General features: G+C 35.5%; 1 protein-coding gene across 1 annotated transcript; it reads left to right on the forward strand.

Moving 5' to 3' along the window:
* Positions 1-131: 131 nt before the first annotated feature.
* Positions 132-14482, forward strand: POLR1F (RNA polymerase I subunit F). The gene is made up of 4 exons (XM_058181089.1): positions 132-470; positions 2684-2825; positions 5144-5352; positions 5784-14482. The coding sequence occupies exons 1-4, from the start codon at positions 196-198 to the stop codon at positions 6121-6123; spliced, it is 966 nt and encodes a 321-aa protein (XP_058037072.1). The 5' UTR covers positions 132-195; the 3' UTR covers positions 6124-14482.
* The last annotated feature ends 467 nt before the right edge of the window (positions 14483-14949 follow it).

Here is a 14949-nt window from a genome sequence, read left to right on the forward strand (position 1 = left end):
ACACAAAAAGATGGCCGCTGAACCACATCCGGAAAGGGAAGAGCCCTTTTTCCTTTTCTATTTTCAGCCATTTGATAGGTTGGCCCTAACAAAAAAAGAAACAACAAAAAAAGTACTTTATGGTAATGACGTCATCACCAAGTGACAGCAAGGAAAGAGTGCGCCTTGGGACATAAGGGTGATCCATTTTTTTTCATGGCGGAGATGGAGGCCGGCTCGACTTTGGGAGCAACGGAGGTTGAGGCGGCTGTTGTGACCTCAACCGCGGCGCCTAATGCTCCGGTGCCCCTTCCCATCTGCGTCGAGCTGCCTTCTTTTCAGGCGGCGCGAGCACTGGCGGAGAACCGCTACTCTTGCCTTGTGGTGGTGCCGCACCGGAGGCATATCGCGCTCCCGCCGCGCTTCCTGAATCGCAAACGGACAGGGATTTGCGCGCAGTTAGATGCTGAACTGCGCCGTTACTCAGATAGGTACGTGCCATCATTGCGTGTAAAAATACTCCTTTTAAATACTCCAAAGGCTCTAAAGGATAAACTGGTGCGAAAGCGAGTTGTTCGATGAAATTTCTAGAAGTTGTTCCATATTTTCCTTCTTAGTCTTCTTGTTCCCCGGTTCTAAAACTGAATACATCCTAGTTTCAGGAAACCTGAAATTTTCCTCACAAAAGGCAGTTAACAAATTACACCCCCTCTTCTCCCTTCCCCGTGCCACGGGTATTATTATATTAGAAACTTTGTAGGGCGCCTTTTGAAACAAGTCCCCAGACTTGCTGTTTCATATCTTTCTGTAAAACCAGTCTTTTAATAAGCCGCCTTCAAATAGAGCTACCCATCGTGCTGTGTGTTTTTTTTTTTTTTCAGGGTAGTATCTTATAAAGAATACAGAAGATAATTCAGAAAACTACCCCCCCTTTTCAAAATTAAAGATTGACTTGCATAAACACCATTCTTTATTTCTATATTATCTATTTTTGTCCTTGTACTTTATGTTTGCTCCCAAACAGTGCATTGCTGTGAAACATACAGAAGCCATGCTGCAAATGTAATTTTAAGAAATGTAAAACCAAATTTAGTGGATTAATTGAATTAAGCATTTTTGAAGGAGTGAAAATTTTAGTATCTCATTTGTAACTAGTTAAGTGGTAACTTTGTTTTTAAAAAAATTGTAAAAAGTAACTTTGGTTCGAAAGAACATTCCATTGCTAAGTAGACCTTCCAAAAATACCAATTAAACCTTTATTGGCAGGAGCATCATTAGCTATCTTGGTTTATGGCCTTAAGGAGCTTCAAAGATTAAGGTCTGGGAGCTAACATGAGATAAATGGTGGGGGGAGGGAATCATTTTTTTTTGTAATTGAATTCACTGTACAAAGAGGGAACAAAAAATTCCATCCAAGCTTATTTTGTAGCTAACTGAGATAATGAACACATGTCTGTGGGGGACGAGTCATTAGCCCCCACAGAGAAGGTCCGCAATCTGGGCATCCTTTTGGATGCACGACTGTCATTGGAAGAGCATTTGACGGCCGTCGCCAGAGGAGCTTTTTACCAGGTCCGCCTAATACGCCAGTTGCGTCCCTTCTTGCACCGGAATTCCTTGTGCACAGTCACTCACGCCCTCGTCACTTCTCGTCTGGACTATTGCAATGCTCTCTACATGGGGCTTCCCTTAAAGAGCACCCGAAGACTCCAAATTAGTTCAGAATGTGGCCGCACGGGTAATAGAGGGAGCGACTCGTTGCTCTCATATAACACCTCTCCTGCGCAGGCTGCACTGGCTTCCGGTGGTCTTTCAAGTGCAATTCAAGGTGTTAGTTACCACCTTCAAAGTGCTCCATGGCATAGGACCGGGTTACTTACGGGACCACCTGCTGCTACCGGCGACCTCCCATTGACCAGTGCGCTCCCATAGAGAGGTTCTCCTCAGGGTGCTGTCGGTCAGTCAATGTCAGCTGGCAGCACCCAGGGGGAGGGCCTTCTCTGTGGGGGCACCAGCCCTCTGGAACAAGTTACCACCAGGTATCCATCAACTCCGTGATCTTCGGACCTTTCGACGCGAGCTGAAAACATTTTTGTTTCACTGTGCAGGACTGGCCTAGTGGGGTTTTAATAAGGGGTTTTATTGGTTTTAAGTTCTTCAACCAACTCTAAATTTTCCTTTTAAACTGGTTTTAAAAATTGTACTAATCAATCAATCAATCAATCAATCAATATAAATGAATGAATGAATGAATGAATGAATGAATGAATGTTCACACAAGCAAGGAATATACTCTCTTTCCTAAATTAACCCTGTGGCTTTTATTTAAGCAGTTACCTCAGCTGCACCCTTCTTGATGCTTTCCGATGTGTAATGATTTGTAATTAACACATTTTAATTAAGGGATCTGTATAACATCTTAATTATGTGAGGAACTTGCAGAACAAATTTATTTTCAATCAGTACATTTTTAAGTAATTCACCAACTAATGGTGGTGTAGTCATCTGTTATATTGCACACTACTAGTGGGCCTCCTAATTTTGCCATTTTTCTCAGAATCATAAAATCTTCATTTGTGTAACTTATTTATTTGAATTGCTTGTAACTGTTTTGTCATGGTAAGGATCATAATTACTGTGTTTATTCTAGACTTTATGCTGATTATATTGCTAAGTGATTTATTTTATTTATTTTATCCTGTAGTTTTCAAGGAGTTCCTGTGGCTTATGATGATATTAAAATAACTAAAGAACTGGGTGACATAATTGATGACATTGGGGCCATCCATCTGGATATAGAAGCTACTTTTGTTGTCTTTCAGCCCAAGCCAGGGAAAAAACTCGTGGTATGTATATAAATAACTTAGTACTTTTGTTTGTACAGTTCTTCTCATCTCAACTTACATAGTAAGTTCATTTGCTTATGTAATTATTTATTGGATTTATCCTTTCATAATGATGACATCAACAGTAAATAGTAGTTTACAATATGTCAAGAAAATAGTAAAGCATACATGATAACAAACAGGAAGCAGCAGGTGCAGCTAAGCAAGATCACATCAAATACCTATACAGTTAGCACAGGGGGCCCCCAAGGCTGTGTGCTCTCCCCACTTCTCTTCTCTCTGTATACCAATGACTGCATCTTAAAAGATCCCTCTGTTAAACTACTGAAGTTCGCAGAAGACACAGCCGTGATTGGTCTCATTCAAGACAATGACGAAACTGCATATAGACGAGAGGTTGAACGACTAGCCTTGTGGTGCAACCAGAACAATCTGGAACTGAACACACTCAAAACCGTAGAAATGGTGGTAGACTTTAGGAGGAACCCTTCCATACTTCCACCTCTCACAATACTAGACAATACAGTATCCACAGTAGAAACCTTTAAATTTCTAGGTTCTATCATATCGCAAGATCTAAAATGGACAGCTAACATCAAAAACATCATCAAAAAAGGACAACAAAGAATGTTCTTTCTGCGCCAACTCAGGAAGCTCAAACTGCCCAAGGAGCTGCTGATTCAGTTCTACAGAGGAATTATTGAGTCTGTCATTTGCATCTCTATAACTGTCTGGTTCGGTTCTGCAACCCAACAAGAAAGACACAGACTTCAGAGGATAATTAGAACTGCAGAAAAAATAATTGCTACCAACCTGCCTTCCATTGAGGACCTGTATACTGCACGAATCAAGAAGAGGGCTATGAAAATATTTACAGTTCCCTCACATCCTGGACATAAACTGTTTCAACTCCTACCCTCAAAACGACGCTATAGAGCACTGCACACCAGAACAACTAGACACAAGAACAGTTTTTCCCCGAAGGCCATCACTCTGCTAAACAAATAATTCCCTCAACACTGTCAAACTGTTTACTAAATCTGCACTACTATTAATCTTCTCATCGTTCCCATCATCAATCTCTTTCCACTTATGACTGTATGACTGTAACTTTGTTGCTGGCAATCCTTATGATTTATATTGATATATTGACCATCATTTGTGTTGTAAATGTTGTGCCTTGATGAAGGTATCTTTTCTTTTCTGTACACTGAGAGCATATGCACCAAGACAAATTCCTTGTGTGTCCAATCACACTTGGCCAATAAAAAATTCTATTCTATTCTATTCTATTCTATTCTATTCTATTCTATTCTATTCTATTCTATTCTATTCTATTCTATTCTATTCTATTCTATTCTATTCTACAATTAAAAATATAAAACATAATTTGACCAGTTATCAGTATTCCATTACTGTTGTTACTATTCGACCCCTGCACGCATGCACACACCACACACATTCTAATTCTAATTTTCCCTACAACAACAACCATGTGAAGTGGGTTGGGCTGAGAGAAAGCAACTGACCCAAAATATTTCAGTTTTCATTCATGTCTAAGGAAGATCAAGAACTTCTGGTTTCTTGGACAGTACCTTTACCACTATGCCACTCTAGCTCTTTAGATTGTACATATAAATAGTATATATCATCTTAGATGTTTCTATAACATGCAATCTTTAAGAAATGTTTATTAGAATTGATTATACTTAAGCATGTTTAAATTTTACATTTTGTGATTTATTAGGTGATAATATTTACAATCTTTGCTCTTTTTCAAGTATGGTTCTTTAATTATAGGAGTAGTGGGCTAAAACAAGCATTGTAAATTGTTTTATATGAAAATAAAACAATTAAAAATTGTTTATGTATATTTATAATTCAAAATATGTAAGAATACATATTCAATCTAGTTCCATATATAATGGCACCTTGTTATTTGACTGCTTCAAAACTCATGCAATGTGATACTCAACCATTTTGATGTGAAAATGTTGTCCCAGTACTTGTAGTTTCTGCATGCTGCAAAAGAAGATGGGGATAGTTGCAAAAAGCTAACCGGAAGTTGTCCATGCTAATAAGATTGCTACAAAAGGAAGAGGGAGATGGCCAAAACAAAGGGGTTGTCACCTGCTTTGTTTGGCACAAACAATATTTTTTTAGTTTCCATCATGCCTCTTAATCAATTAACATCAAGTACCGAAGTACCACTGTACTTGGTATGTACCTATGTTAAATATTGACAGAAACAACAGTATAGTTTTTCCCAAAACATATGATGTGGTGCTAACATTTCTTTTTTTCCTTTCCTTCTCCAGGGTATAATTAATAAAGTGGCACCTAGCCATATTGGCTGTCTGGTTCATGAATGTTTCAATGCTTCTATCCCCAAACCAGATCACATATCAATAGAAGAATGGAAAAACTTTGGTTTTCAAATAGGCATTAGACTGGTATTTAAGGTGCTGCATTTTGATTCAGACGCTGCTGGAGTATTCTGCATTCGAGGAAAATTGTGTAAAAACAGGTAATACATATTTTCTAAAGTGGCTTGATTATAGAATGTAAGGCTTGATAACAAAGGTTATTTTATTATATAGCATATATACCATATCACAAAAATCTTAAAATCTCATTTATTTCTGAAAGATTTAATGAAAAAGTATGTGAGATCTATAAAAATTTGAAAAATAAACATGGAAAAATTACTACCAATAATAATAATGGTTTGTGTCCCAAAATGTCTGTTTATGCTAGAACTTCTGTCTTCCATTTAAAGGATATGTCAGGATAATCCATTTAAAAGATAAAGGATAATCTAGATGTGAAGGTACTATTACAACTGAAACAGTCAGGTATGAACCACTGGATAAACTGTACTGTGTTTTGCTTTTGTATAACTTTAGGTATTTACTAGTATTGTAAAAGTTGTTTTCTCAGTTATTTTTTTATTTTTAGTCTTGGAGAAGAGATGCTGAAGGAAAAATGCAAGAAAAAATACGAAAAACATTGTGATGTACATATTGGCTCAGAGGAGATGGAAGTTGATATATCAAGTGTTGGGATAGAAGACAGAGAAATGAATAATGGTGATGATGAAGATGATCATGGTATATATGATAAGCCTGAGACAGAGAATGGGCAAGATGGAGCAGAGGTGGGAATGCATGCCAGTGACTCCAGTGGTTACCATAGTGATCATGGTAAATCTAAGAAAAAGAAAAGAAAACTTTTTGAGGAGGAAAATGGACACTCTGGTTTGTTAAAATCTAAAGCTAAAAAGAAGAGAAAAGAGTGAAAATGTCTGAATAATACCAATGTGCCTTACCTGTGTTTGGAACTCTTCTGTCAGTAATATTTTGACATTTTTATTTCATTTTAGCATCTCTAATTAATGTCTGAAGAATTCCATTGTAGATGCTGGACTTCAATAATGCCTAAAATAATATGAGAAAAGACATTTATGTTATTGTCTAGCTTTTAACTAGCAGTGTATTTAAAGTTTTAGAGAAAAAAAGTCCAAATCCTAAATTAAGTTCTTTCTCTGAGCTATATATTTAGTTTTGAATATTTGTTTTCAGAGTGATATTAAAGAACCTTCCTGAAAAATTACTATATGAGAACTTATTTGTACTCCGTGTTAAAATCACAATAACTTTCAAGACTTCTTTTATGCCAACACAGTGAAGGAGAAATTGATCCCTTAATTATGGATGTATATATATTAGGAGTGGGACCTGGGTTTTCTAATTTGGTGCCTTGAACTTCAGCATACCTACCTGGATGCCACTAGGTTCTGTCACCACCTTATGATAAGCAAGCAATTTGCCATATTGAAAACAAAAGTTCCAGATCCAAGTATCATCTTTATATACAAGGGTGGTTTGGGGCTCAAATAGATCCATTAGCTTTATTTAAAAATAAAAAGAGTGGAAGGCTTTATCCGTAGACCTTGTTTAAAAGTTTCCATTACTACAAGAAAATGTTTTGTAGTTATGTTCTTTAGTAGTCCTGCCATTTCAATTGCTATTTTGTGAAAATCCTCACGTCTCAAATTTTTAATACAGCCACAAGTTTGAAAAGAAATAGTAATAGTCTTTTAAAAGTATTCTATTATTATGAATACCTTTGAAAATTATTCTTAATAATATAAATTTCCATCTATTTCTGTAATGAAAGATCGGAGGAATTGAGATTCTGCTTCTGAGGAAAGTTAATTGATGGTAACAATACAATTTTTAATGGTTTTATAAATTATCACACAGATAAATCTATACATTTTGTAGAATTTTTTCAGACAGGACTCTAATCAATGGGTTTAAAAATATATATATATTTATCTTAAATGTTGGATAATCTTTCCTACAAAGTGTTTAAAATAGTAGAATGTAACATCTTGGAAGAAAGTAGATATACCTTCATTAAATGTTTAAAAAAACTAGATAGCCACTTAGGAGTTCTTGTACCAAAAACTTAAAATACTATGACCCGTAGTATGAATCATATATAGGAACACTTGTACTGTGGGTATTTGTGTTTTTGAATCATTTTAATAGAAAAATGTTTTTTAAAAAGAATCCACTTCTTTCAGGCCACTTCTAGGAGACTGGTATAAACCAGTTTTGTCCTCTTTGAGATTCATTAAGTATACAAAGTGATAGATTCAGCTGTGCGGTTCAACTGTGCAGTTGAATTCATACGCCATTGACTGATGATTATGCACCATATCATAATTGGGCAAGCAATGGTTTTTCACCCTAGGAAATGAAAGTTGGGTTTTGAAGAAACAGGATAGAAATAACATTGATTTTGAAATTGGTATTGGAGAAGACTTCTGAGAATGTCATGGAGAGCCCAGGAAACAAATAAATGGGTGGTAACAGAGTCACAAATTATTGTTTTGAACATAGATATATACTGTCTCCTAGTGGTCAATATATATATATAAATACCAAGTAAGATCTTCACTGTTTAAAGACAGGGAAAATCCCCTCCTTCCAATCTATGGCAGGAAGTAGGTCTATGGATAAGTAGGTCAGGTTAAACCTTGCATGTTAAGAATATAATGTAATGTAACATTCATAATTGGTCAGAAAACTTTAAAAAAGGAAGAGAGACTTACCAGTCATGCCAGTTAAGTGACTGGGCCAGTCACTCACTCTTAGCTCAAGTCACTATATAGGATTGTTGTAGGAAAAATAGGAGAAAAGAGTATTAGGTATTTTCACTGTTTTGAGTTATTTATAAAAGTATAATATAGGCGGGATTAAAAAATCTTTAAAAAGTCTAAATATAGATACTTTCTATAGGATAAATATTAAGTGTTCTTTTTTATACAAGAAAAAAGCTCAGCTGGATCAGATGAACAACTATTTTAGTCTGTTACTTCACATTGTCAACACAGGGTGCTCACAAGCCGAAGTTAGAGGCTTGATTTGTGCATTAAAATATTAAATATGCAATGTAGACATTTTCCTGCCAAAGGAATGCTGTTGGCTGCCATCTAAAATGACCCAGAGTTTATATTTTTATTGTTACCATGGGTTTAAAACTTCAGAATGAGCAGAATCCAATCAGTTGGATGTAAACCTCTGTGAAAACACTTGAATGAACTATATATCAACTTCAACCATAACTGTGAGATTATAGTCCATTGTGGAAAAAAAGAAATTATGATTTCTCAGTTCCATGTAAAATTGATGACTGAAACGTGGCAACTCAACTGAGGGTTGGTGTTAATGTGAAATAAATGGCTTTTAAATGAAAAAAGATGCTTTTCACAGTGTAAGGTGGATTTGTGATTAAAGGGGAAAAATACCTGGCAATCTCAGTGGAAAAGTATAGAAATCCAGCTTTTACCTCCCTTACTATATAATCGGGGGGGGGGGTTCACTTTCTTTGTTCACTTCTGTGTTTAATGGTCTGCAGCACTGCTGACTGCACATTCCATTGAATCCCAAGTGGGAAGTCCTCCAAGGCCTTGTTTTTCTTCGAGATCAGCAATGGTGGACATCTTTTCCCTATTTTCACAATATCTTCCTACCCCACCCATCCTTGCAAATAAATTGGAACACAAATTCAGAAGAGACACATACAATGGACTATTATATCTCTAAACTGTCTGAATATCACAGGATGAAAATAAACTTCAGAAATAATTAAGCAAAACTAGAATGCTACAAACAACAAATAGGAAATAATAAAGATTTGCCAAAATTAGTAGTATTAGTATTTAAATCCTAATCCAAACATGAATAAAAGGAGAAAGGAAGTTGAGAAATTTGGCAAGGATCATGCTCCAAATTGAACTGCTATATGTTCCATTGATTTAAACACTTAGATCAGGGTGTCAAACTGGAACCGGATGTGTCATGTGCCCATCCTGGCTCTGTAAAGGCAAAAAAAAATATGTCATGATACATCAGTGACGAGATCAAGTTTGACACCTGTGACTTAGTCATTTATTCAGTAATAACCTATCACTTGCATATTGACAAGACTAAATTAAGTGGGATTACTTTGATGAGAGAAAGCTTTTACAATAAGGATCAATATGATATCCTGTTAGAGCCTAGATGAAGAACATTATTTTTAAAACAATTAGGCTTCTTTAATCATGGCTCATCAGTTTTGATTACATTAATTTATAACACAGGTCCCCAATCTTTCTGACTCCATGGATTGGCAGTGGTGATGGAGGTGGGGAGATGTTTTGTATACGCAATCTATACCCTGCACATGTGCAAATGAAGCTACCATGCCCACCCAACAGGCTACATACCGATACAATAAAACTATTTCATAAACAATTAAATGCTCCAGCTAAACAAATTCATATATTTTAATAATCAGAACTTAATGTTCTTGCTTTACTGGCCATAACTAACTGGCCATAATTAAAATTTCTACTTATTACAGAAAAAACATACAGTATATTGTTCATCTTCATCAAGAATTAATTCCCAATTAGTGATAGAGAATTATACTTAATCTCAGTAAACGTGTAGAAACTTCTAGCCTTAATTTTTTTTACAGCTATAATTATGTTTTTAAAATTACCAAAAATGTTTACGATATAATTCTCAAGAATAGAATAGAATAGAATTTTATTGGCCAAGTGTGATTGGACACACAAGGAATTTGTCTTGGTGCATATGCTCTCAGTGTACATAAAAGAAAAGATACCTTCATCAAGGTACAACAGTTACAATACTTAATGATGGTCATAGGGTACAAATTTAACACTTAATGATACAACACTATCATAAAGATTACCAGCAACAAAGTTACAGTCATACAGTCAAGTGGAAGGAGATGGGTGATGGGAACGATGAGAAGATTAATAGTGCAGATTTAGTAAATAGTTTGACAGTATTGAGGGAATTATTTGTTTAGCAGAGTGATGGCGTTCGGAGAAAAACTGTTCTTGGGTCTAGTTGTTTTGGTGTGCAGTGTTCTATAGCGTCGTTTTGAGGGTAGAAGTTGAAACAGTTCATGTACAAGATGTGAGGGATCTGTAAATATTTTCATGGCCCTCTTCTTGATTCGTGCAGTATACAAGTCCAGTGGAAGGCAGGTTGGTAGCAATTATTTTTTCTGCAGTTCTAATGATCCTCTGAAGTCTGTTTCTGTCTTGTTGGGTTGCAGAACCAAATCAGACAGTTATAGAGGTGCAAATGACAGACTCAATAATTCCTCTGTAGAACTGAATCAGCAGCTCCTTGGGCAGTTTGAGCTTCCTGAGTTGGCGCAGAAAGAACATTCTTTGTTGTCCTTTTTTGATGATGTTTTTGATGTTAGTTGTCCATTTTAGATCTTGCAATATGGTAGAACCTAGAAATTTGAAGGTTTCTACTGTTGATACTGTGTTGTCTAGTATTGTGAGAGGTGGAAGTATTTCTATGGTCTTGAGTGTGTTCAGTTCCGGATTGTTTTGGTCGCACCACAAGGCTAGTCGTTCAACCTCCCGTCTGTATGCGGATTAATCATTGTCTCGAATGAGACTGATCACTGTTATGTCATCTGCAAACTTCAATAGTTTAATAGATGGATCGTTAGAGATGCAGTCATTGGTATACAGAGAGAAGAGAAGTGGAGAGCACACAGCCTTGGAGGGCCCCTGTGCTAATTGTACAGGTATCTGAAGTGATCCCGCTTAGCTTTACCTGCTGCGTCCTGTTTGTTAGGAAGCTTGTGATCCACTTACAAGTCTGTTCAGGTACCTGCAGCTGGTTTAGCTTAGTCAGAAGAGTGTCTGGAATGATGGTATTGAATGATGAACTGAAGTCTACAAAGAGGACCCTTGCTTGAGTCTTTGGAGACTCAAGATGTTGTAGGATGTAGTGCAGAGCCATATTAACAGCATCATCTGTTGATCTATTTGGTCGGTATGAAAATTGCAAGGGGTCTAACAGCAGATCCATGATGGTTTTCAAGTGGGACAGCACTAATTCTCAAGAGGGAAATACGGAATGTAAATAATGTTTTATATAGGATAAGAACAAAAAAAAGAGGAAACTTTCTGAATTTTGGGACCATGTTCTGGAATTCTTTGAGAATTACTTTCTTTTAGAGGAATCACCTATCATAAAATAACTCCTTTTCAGAGGTTCCATGCTGTTCCAGTTTGCTATTGTCCTAGAATGAGGAGACAGATGGGCATACTTCCAAATATTGGGAGGTAGCTACGAAATGTTTTTTAAAAAATCTAGAAGTATCTGTATGACTTCATATCACTTCCATAAATAGTATTTTGTAGCAATATTTTAAAAAATCATGAGCAGCAGAGAGCATGATGGATCCTAGCTTCCTATTTCCGGGCTTCATTGTGATATTTGAATGTTTCCCATTTCATTATTTCTGTTATATGCCTCATTTCAGATTCTTTATTTGATTCCTTGAACTGGAAATGACAAAAAATCTCCCTATGGGACATTCTGATGAAGAATGGTTCCTCTCCCAAGAAGTAGGCAAGCTTATTGTATTTACTTAAATTTTTCTAGCAGAAATTTTTAAAATGCTTTTAGGATTTATTTCATTTTGAAACTTTCTCAAAATATTTTTGTATAGGGGAACCCCGTCCTCAAACTATTTTTACTTATTATCCAGTATCTATAAGAATGTCAAACCATGTGTATTCAAATCTTCTAAAAGACTGCTTTATTTTGCTTTTCTATAATGCCACAGGGTGGAGTATTGTTTTATATATTGATAATAGATCTTATGCTTACATAATAACAATTGTGAAAAAGTCATCAGAAGTTTTTCATTTAAAAGCCACATAAAAATGAAATGACTTTTTCTGTACACCTAGTATGTAGAAGAGGTGTAAGCTGGTAAAGCCTATTATTAAGAACACAGTAGCCTGCAATTACTGCAGGTTCGAGCCCGGCCCAAGGTTGACTCAGCCTTCCATCCTTTATAAGGTAGGTAAAATGAGGACCCAGATTGTTGGGGGGGCAATAAGTTGACTTTGTAAAAAAAAAAATATACAAAATAGAATGAGACTATTGCCTTATACACTGTAAGCTGCCCTGAGTCTTCGGAGAAGGGCGGGGTATAAATGTAAACAAAAAAAAAAGAAAGAAATAGGAAGCCAATTACATTAACCTTTTCTAGGAAAAAAACAGAACTAAAATAATTACATCACCTTTATTTACACCTCTGTTTCTGTTCTTGCAAATCATTCTTAAAGTATTCTCACTAAAATCATTGCTTCTTGTCTTATTTGTTTTTAAAACTTTTCACCCTACTATTTCTCAAAATCTCAACCTTATCTAAACAGTGCAATAGTCTTTTCTTAATTTTGAACATTTAATCTTTTTCATATGTGGTCCTCATTCATTTTTTTTATTTGCCACAAACTATGTATATGCTTCTATACTCTTCACTGATTTTTATAATCAGCTTTCATTTATTAATATCTATTCATTCTGGATCCCATTTCTTCTTCTTTTTTAATCATACACCTCCGTCTTAAGCATCCCATTTTTCCTGTATTCAACTCAGTGTTTATATTTCTCTGAACATAAACTCTTATTTCCATGCAGCAAAACTGGCAGTAATATGCTCTTGTGCACTGCCGTTTTTTTTTTATTATTATTTTAACAAATGCCTTACAACATCCACTCATATCTTTTTACTAGCTTCCTCTATCCATTCTCTTAACTTCAGTAATCATTCTACCAAGGTATCATAATAGCAATAGCAATAGCATTTAGACTTACATACTCCTTCATAGTGCTTTTACATCCCTTTCTCAGCAGTTTACAGAGTCACCATATTGCCCCCAACAATCTAGGTCCTAATAATTCTACTTGCTCTCCCTTTTTGCCATATATTTATAACCTGCCACTGTTCACCCGACTTTCCTTATCATCCTTGGTTTTAGATTAATTGATTTTCAGATAAATACTGTATCATTGCATACAATCTTTGAGAAAAATATTTTGTATTGTCTAGTAATAACGTAGAATCATTGCTGTATAAAAGTACATATATGTTTGTCTCCAGCTACTTGTGATATCATCAAAAGCATTTTTTATTCATTAATACATGAAACTACTATGGTAAAATATGTGTTCTTATTTCACACCTATTTAATGTTAACTGATTGGCTGGATATTCTATTTTGTCTCACACATGTTTGATTTCTGTCATACTGCTCTTACTGCATCTAGCAACCAATTTTCAACTGAATCATTATAGCAAAACTTCTATAATTCAAGCCAATTCACTTTGTCATATGCTTTCTCTAAATCAAAAAATATACAGTAAACTTTCTCATTTTCATATATTTGTAAATAATGTGAAGAGAAAAATATTTTGTCTGGTGAAAAAGAGCATTCCTTTTGCCAAAATTTAGGTCATTCATACTTGATAAAACTTTTCAGCAGCCTTCACAAATTAATCCCACTTTAGTTTGCTAACTTTTTCCTATTATAAGGCATTGATGTAGTTTTGACACGTATTATACAAGTGGCATAGCAACTGTATGGGCAACAATTATACTTTAATATTTAAATTAGATGTCTTTTTCTTTTTTTTCTGCTGTTCCATAACATGCTTCTCTCCAGCATTCCACAAAACATTATTTATTTCCCATAAGCATTATTCTCACATAATGGCATTCTGCACAAAGTCTTTCTAACCTGTTCCAAGTAGCTTTATATCTATGAGACATCAATCTATTATTTAGATTAATTAAGTTCTTGTTGCCCTCTCAGCTTGATTACCTTTTTTTTCCTGCAGACATTTCATTACCAGGCTAGATAACATCATCCGTTCATAGGAGAAGAATATTTGCTGATTGTTAGTGTTTATTAGCTTGCCTTACCAGTCTTGATTGGAGTGTAGTTTTTTCCTTGATAGTTGCTTGGATATAGTTTCCTCCCTGATTGTTTATTTGGATGTTGGCTGCTATGAGTGATGTTTGTTTTCTTACTTGATTTTTGATGCTATGTTTTAAATGGCATGTGTATGGAGTTTATTTCTATGTGTCTGTTGATAGTTGATTTAGTGCATTGTCAAGCCTCCAAAAATTCCCTAGCATTTTATGGATTTGGCTTGGTCAAAAATGCCAGTTTCTCTGCTACAATTGTGAAGAGAGTTTAAGGAATTTATATCCTGTTTTCTGACTGCTAGCTGATATTCATGGATATGTCATGATTTTAATAGGAAAGGGCAGAACTTAGATCATGGCTTCATGATGCATCATTCTGATGTCATCATAATCAGGAACAGGCAAATTTGCACCAACAGAGCAAATGAATATACATAATGTATTACATTTATAGGCATATACCCAAGATGCAGTTTCTTTGTGAACAATTGAAGAAGCTATCAAAGAAGAAAATGTAGATGACAAACTCTAACTTTATATTAATTAAGAAGTTCCAATTTTCCACATTGCAATGCAGCTGTAGGTGTTGGTATCTTAAGCATCTTTTACTTAAATGCCAATTTTTCAGCACACAGATTTGGCAGCTTGTCTTTGATCAAATGCTTTTTTCTGCTCTGCTTCTTCTCATGACCTTTTGAACATGATAGGCTCTTCCTTTGCTTCCCTCCCCCACTTTGCACATCTTTTCCCCTATGGAAAATCAATCATCCTGTCCAGAGTATT

The sequence above is a fragment of the Ahaetulla prasina genome, chromosome 4 (genome assembly GCF_028640845.1).
Source record: "Ahaetulla prasina isolate Xishuangbanna chromosome 4, ASM2864084v1, whole genome shotgun sequence".
Lineage (NCBI taxonomy): Eukaryota > Metazoa > Chordata > Lepidosauria > Squamata > Colubridae > Ahaetulla > Ahaetulla prasina.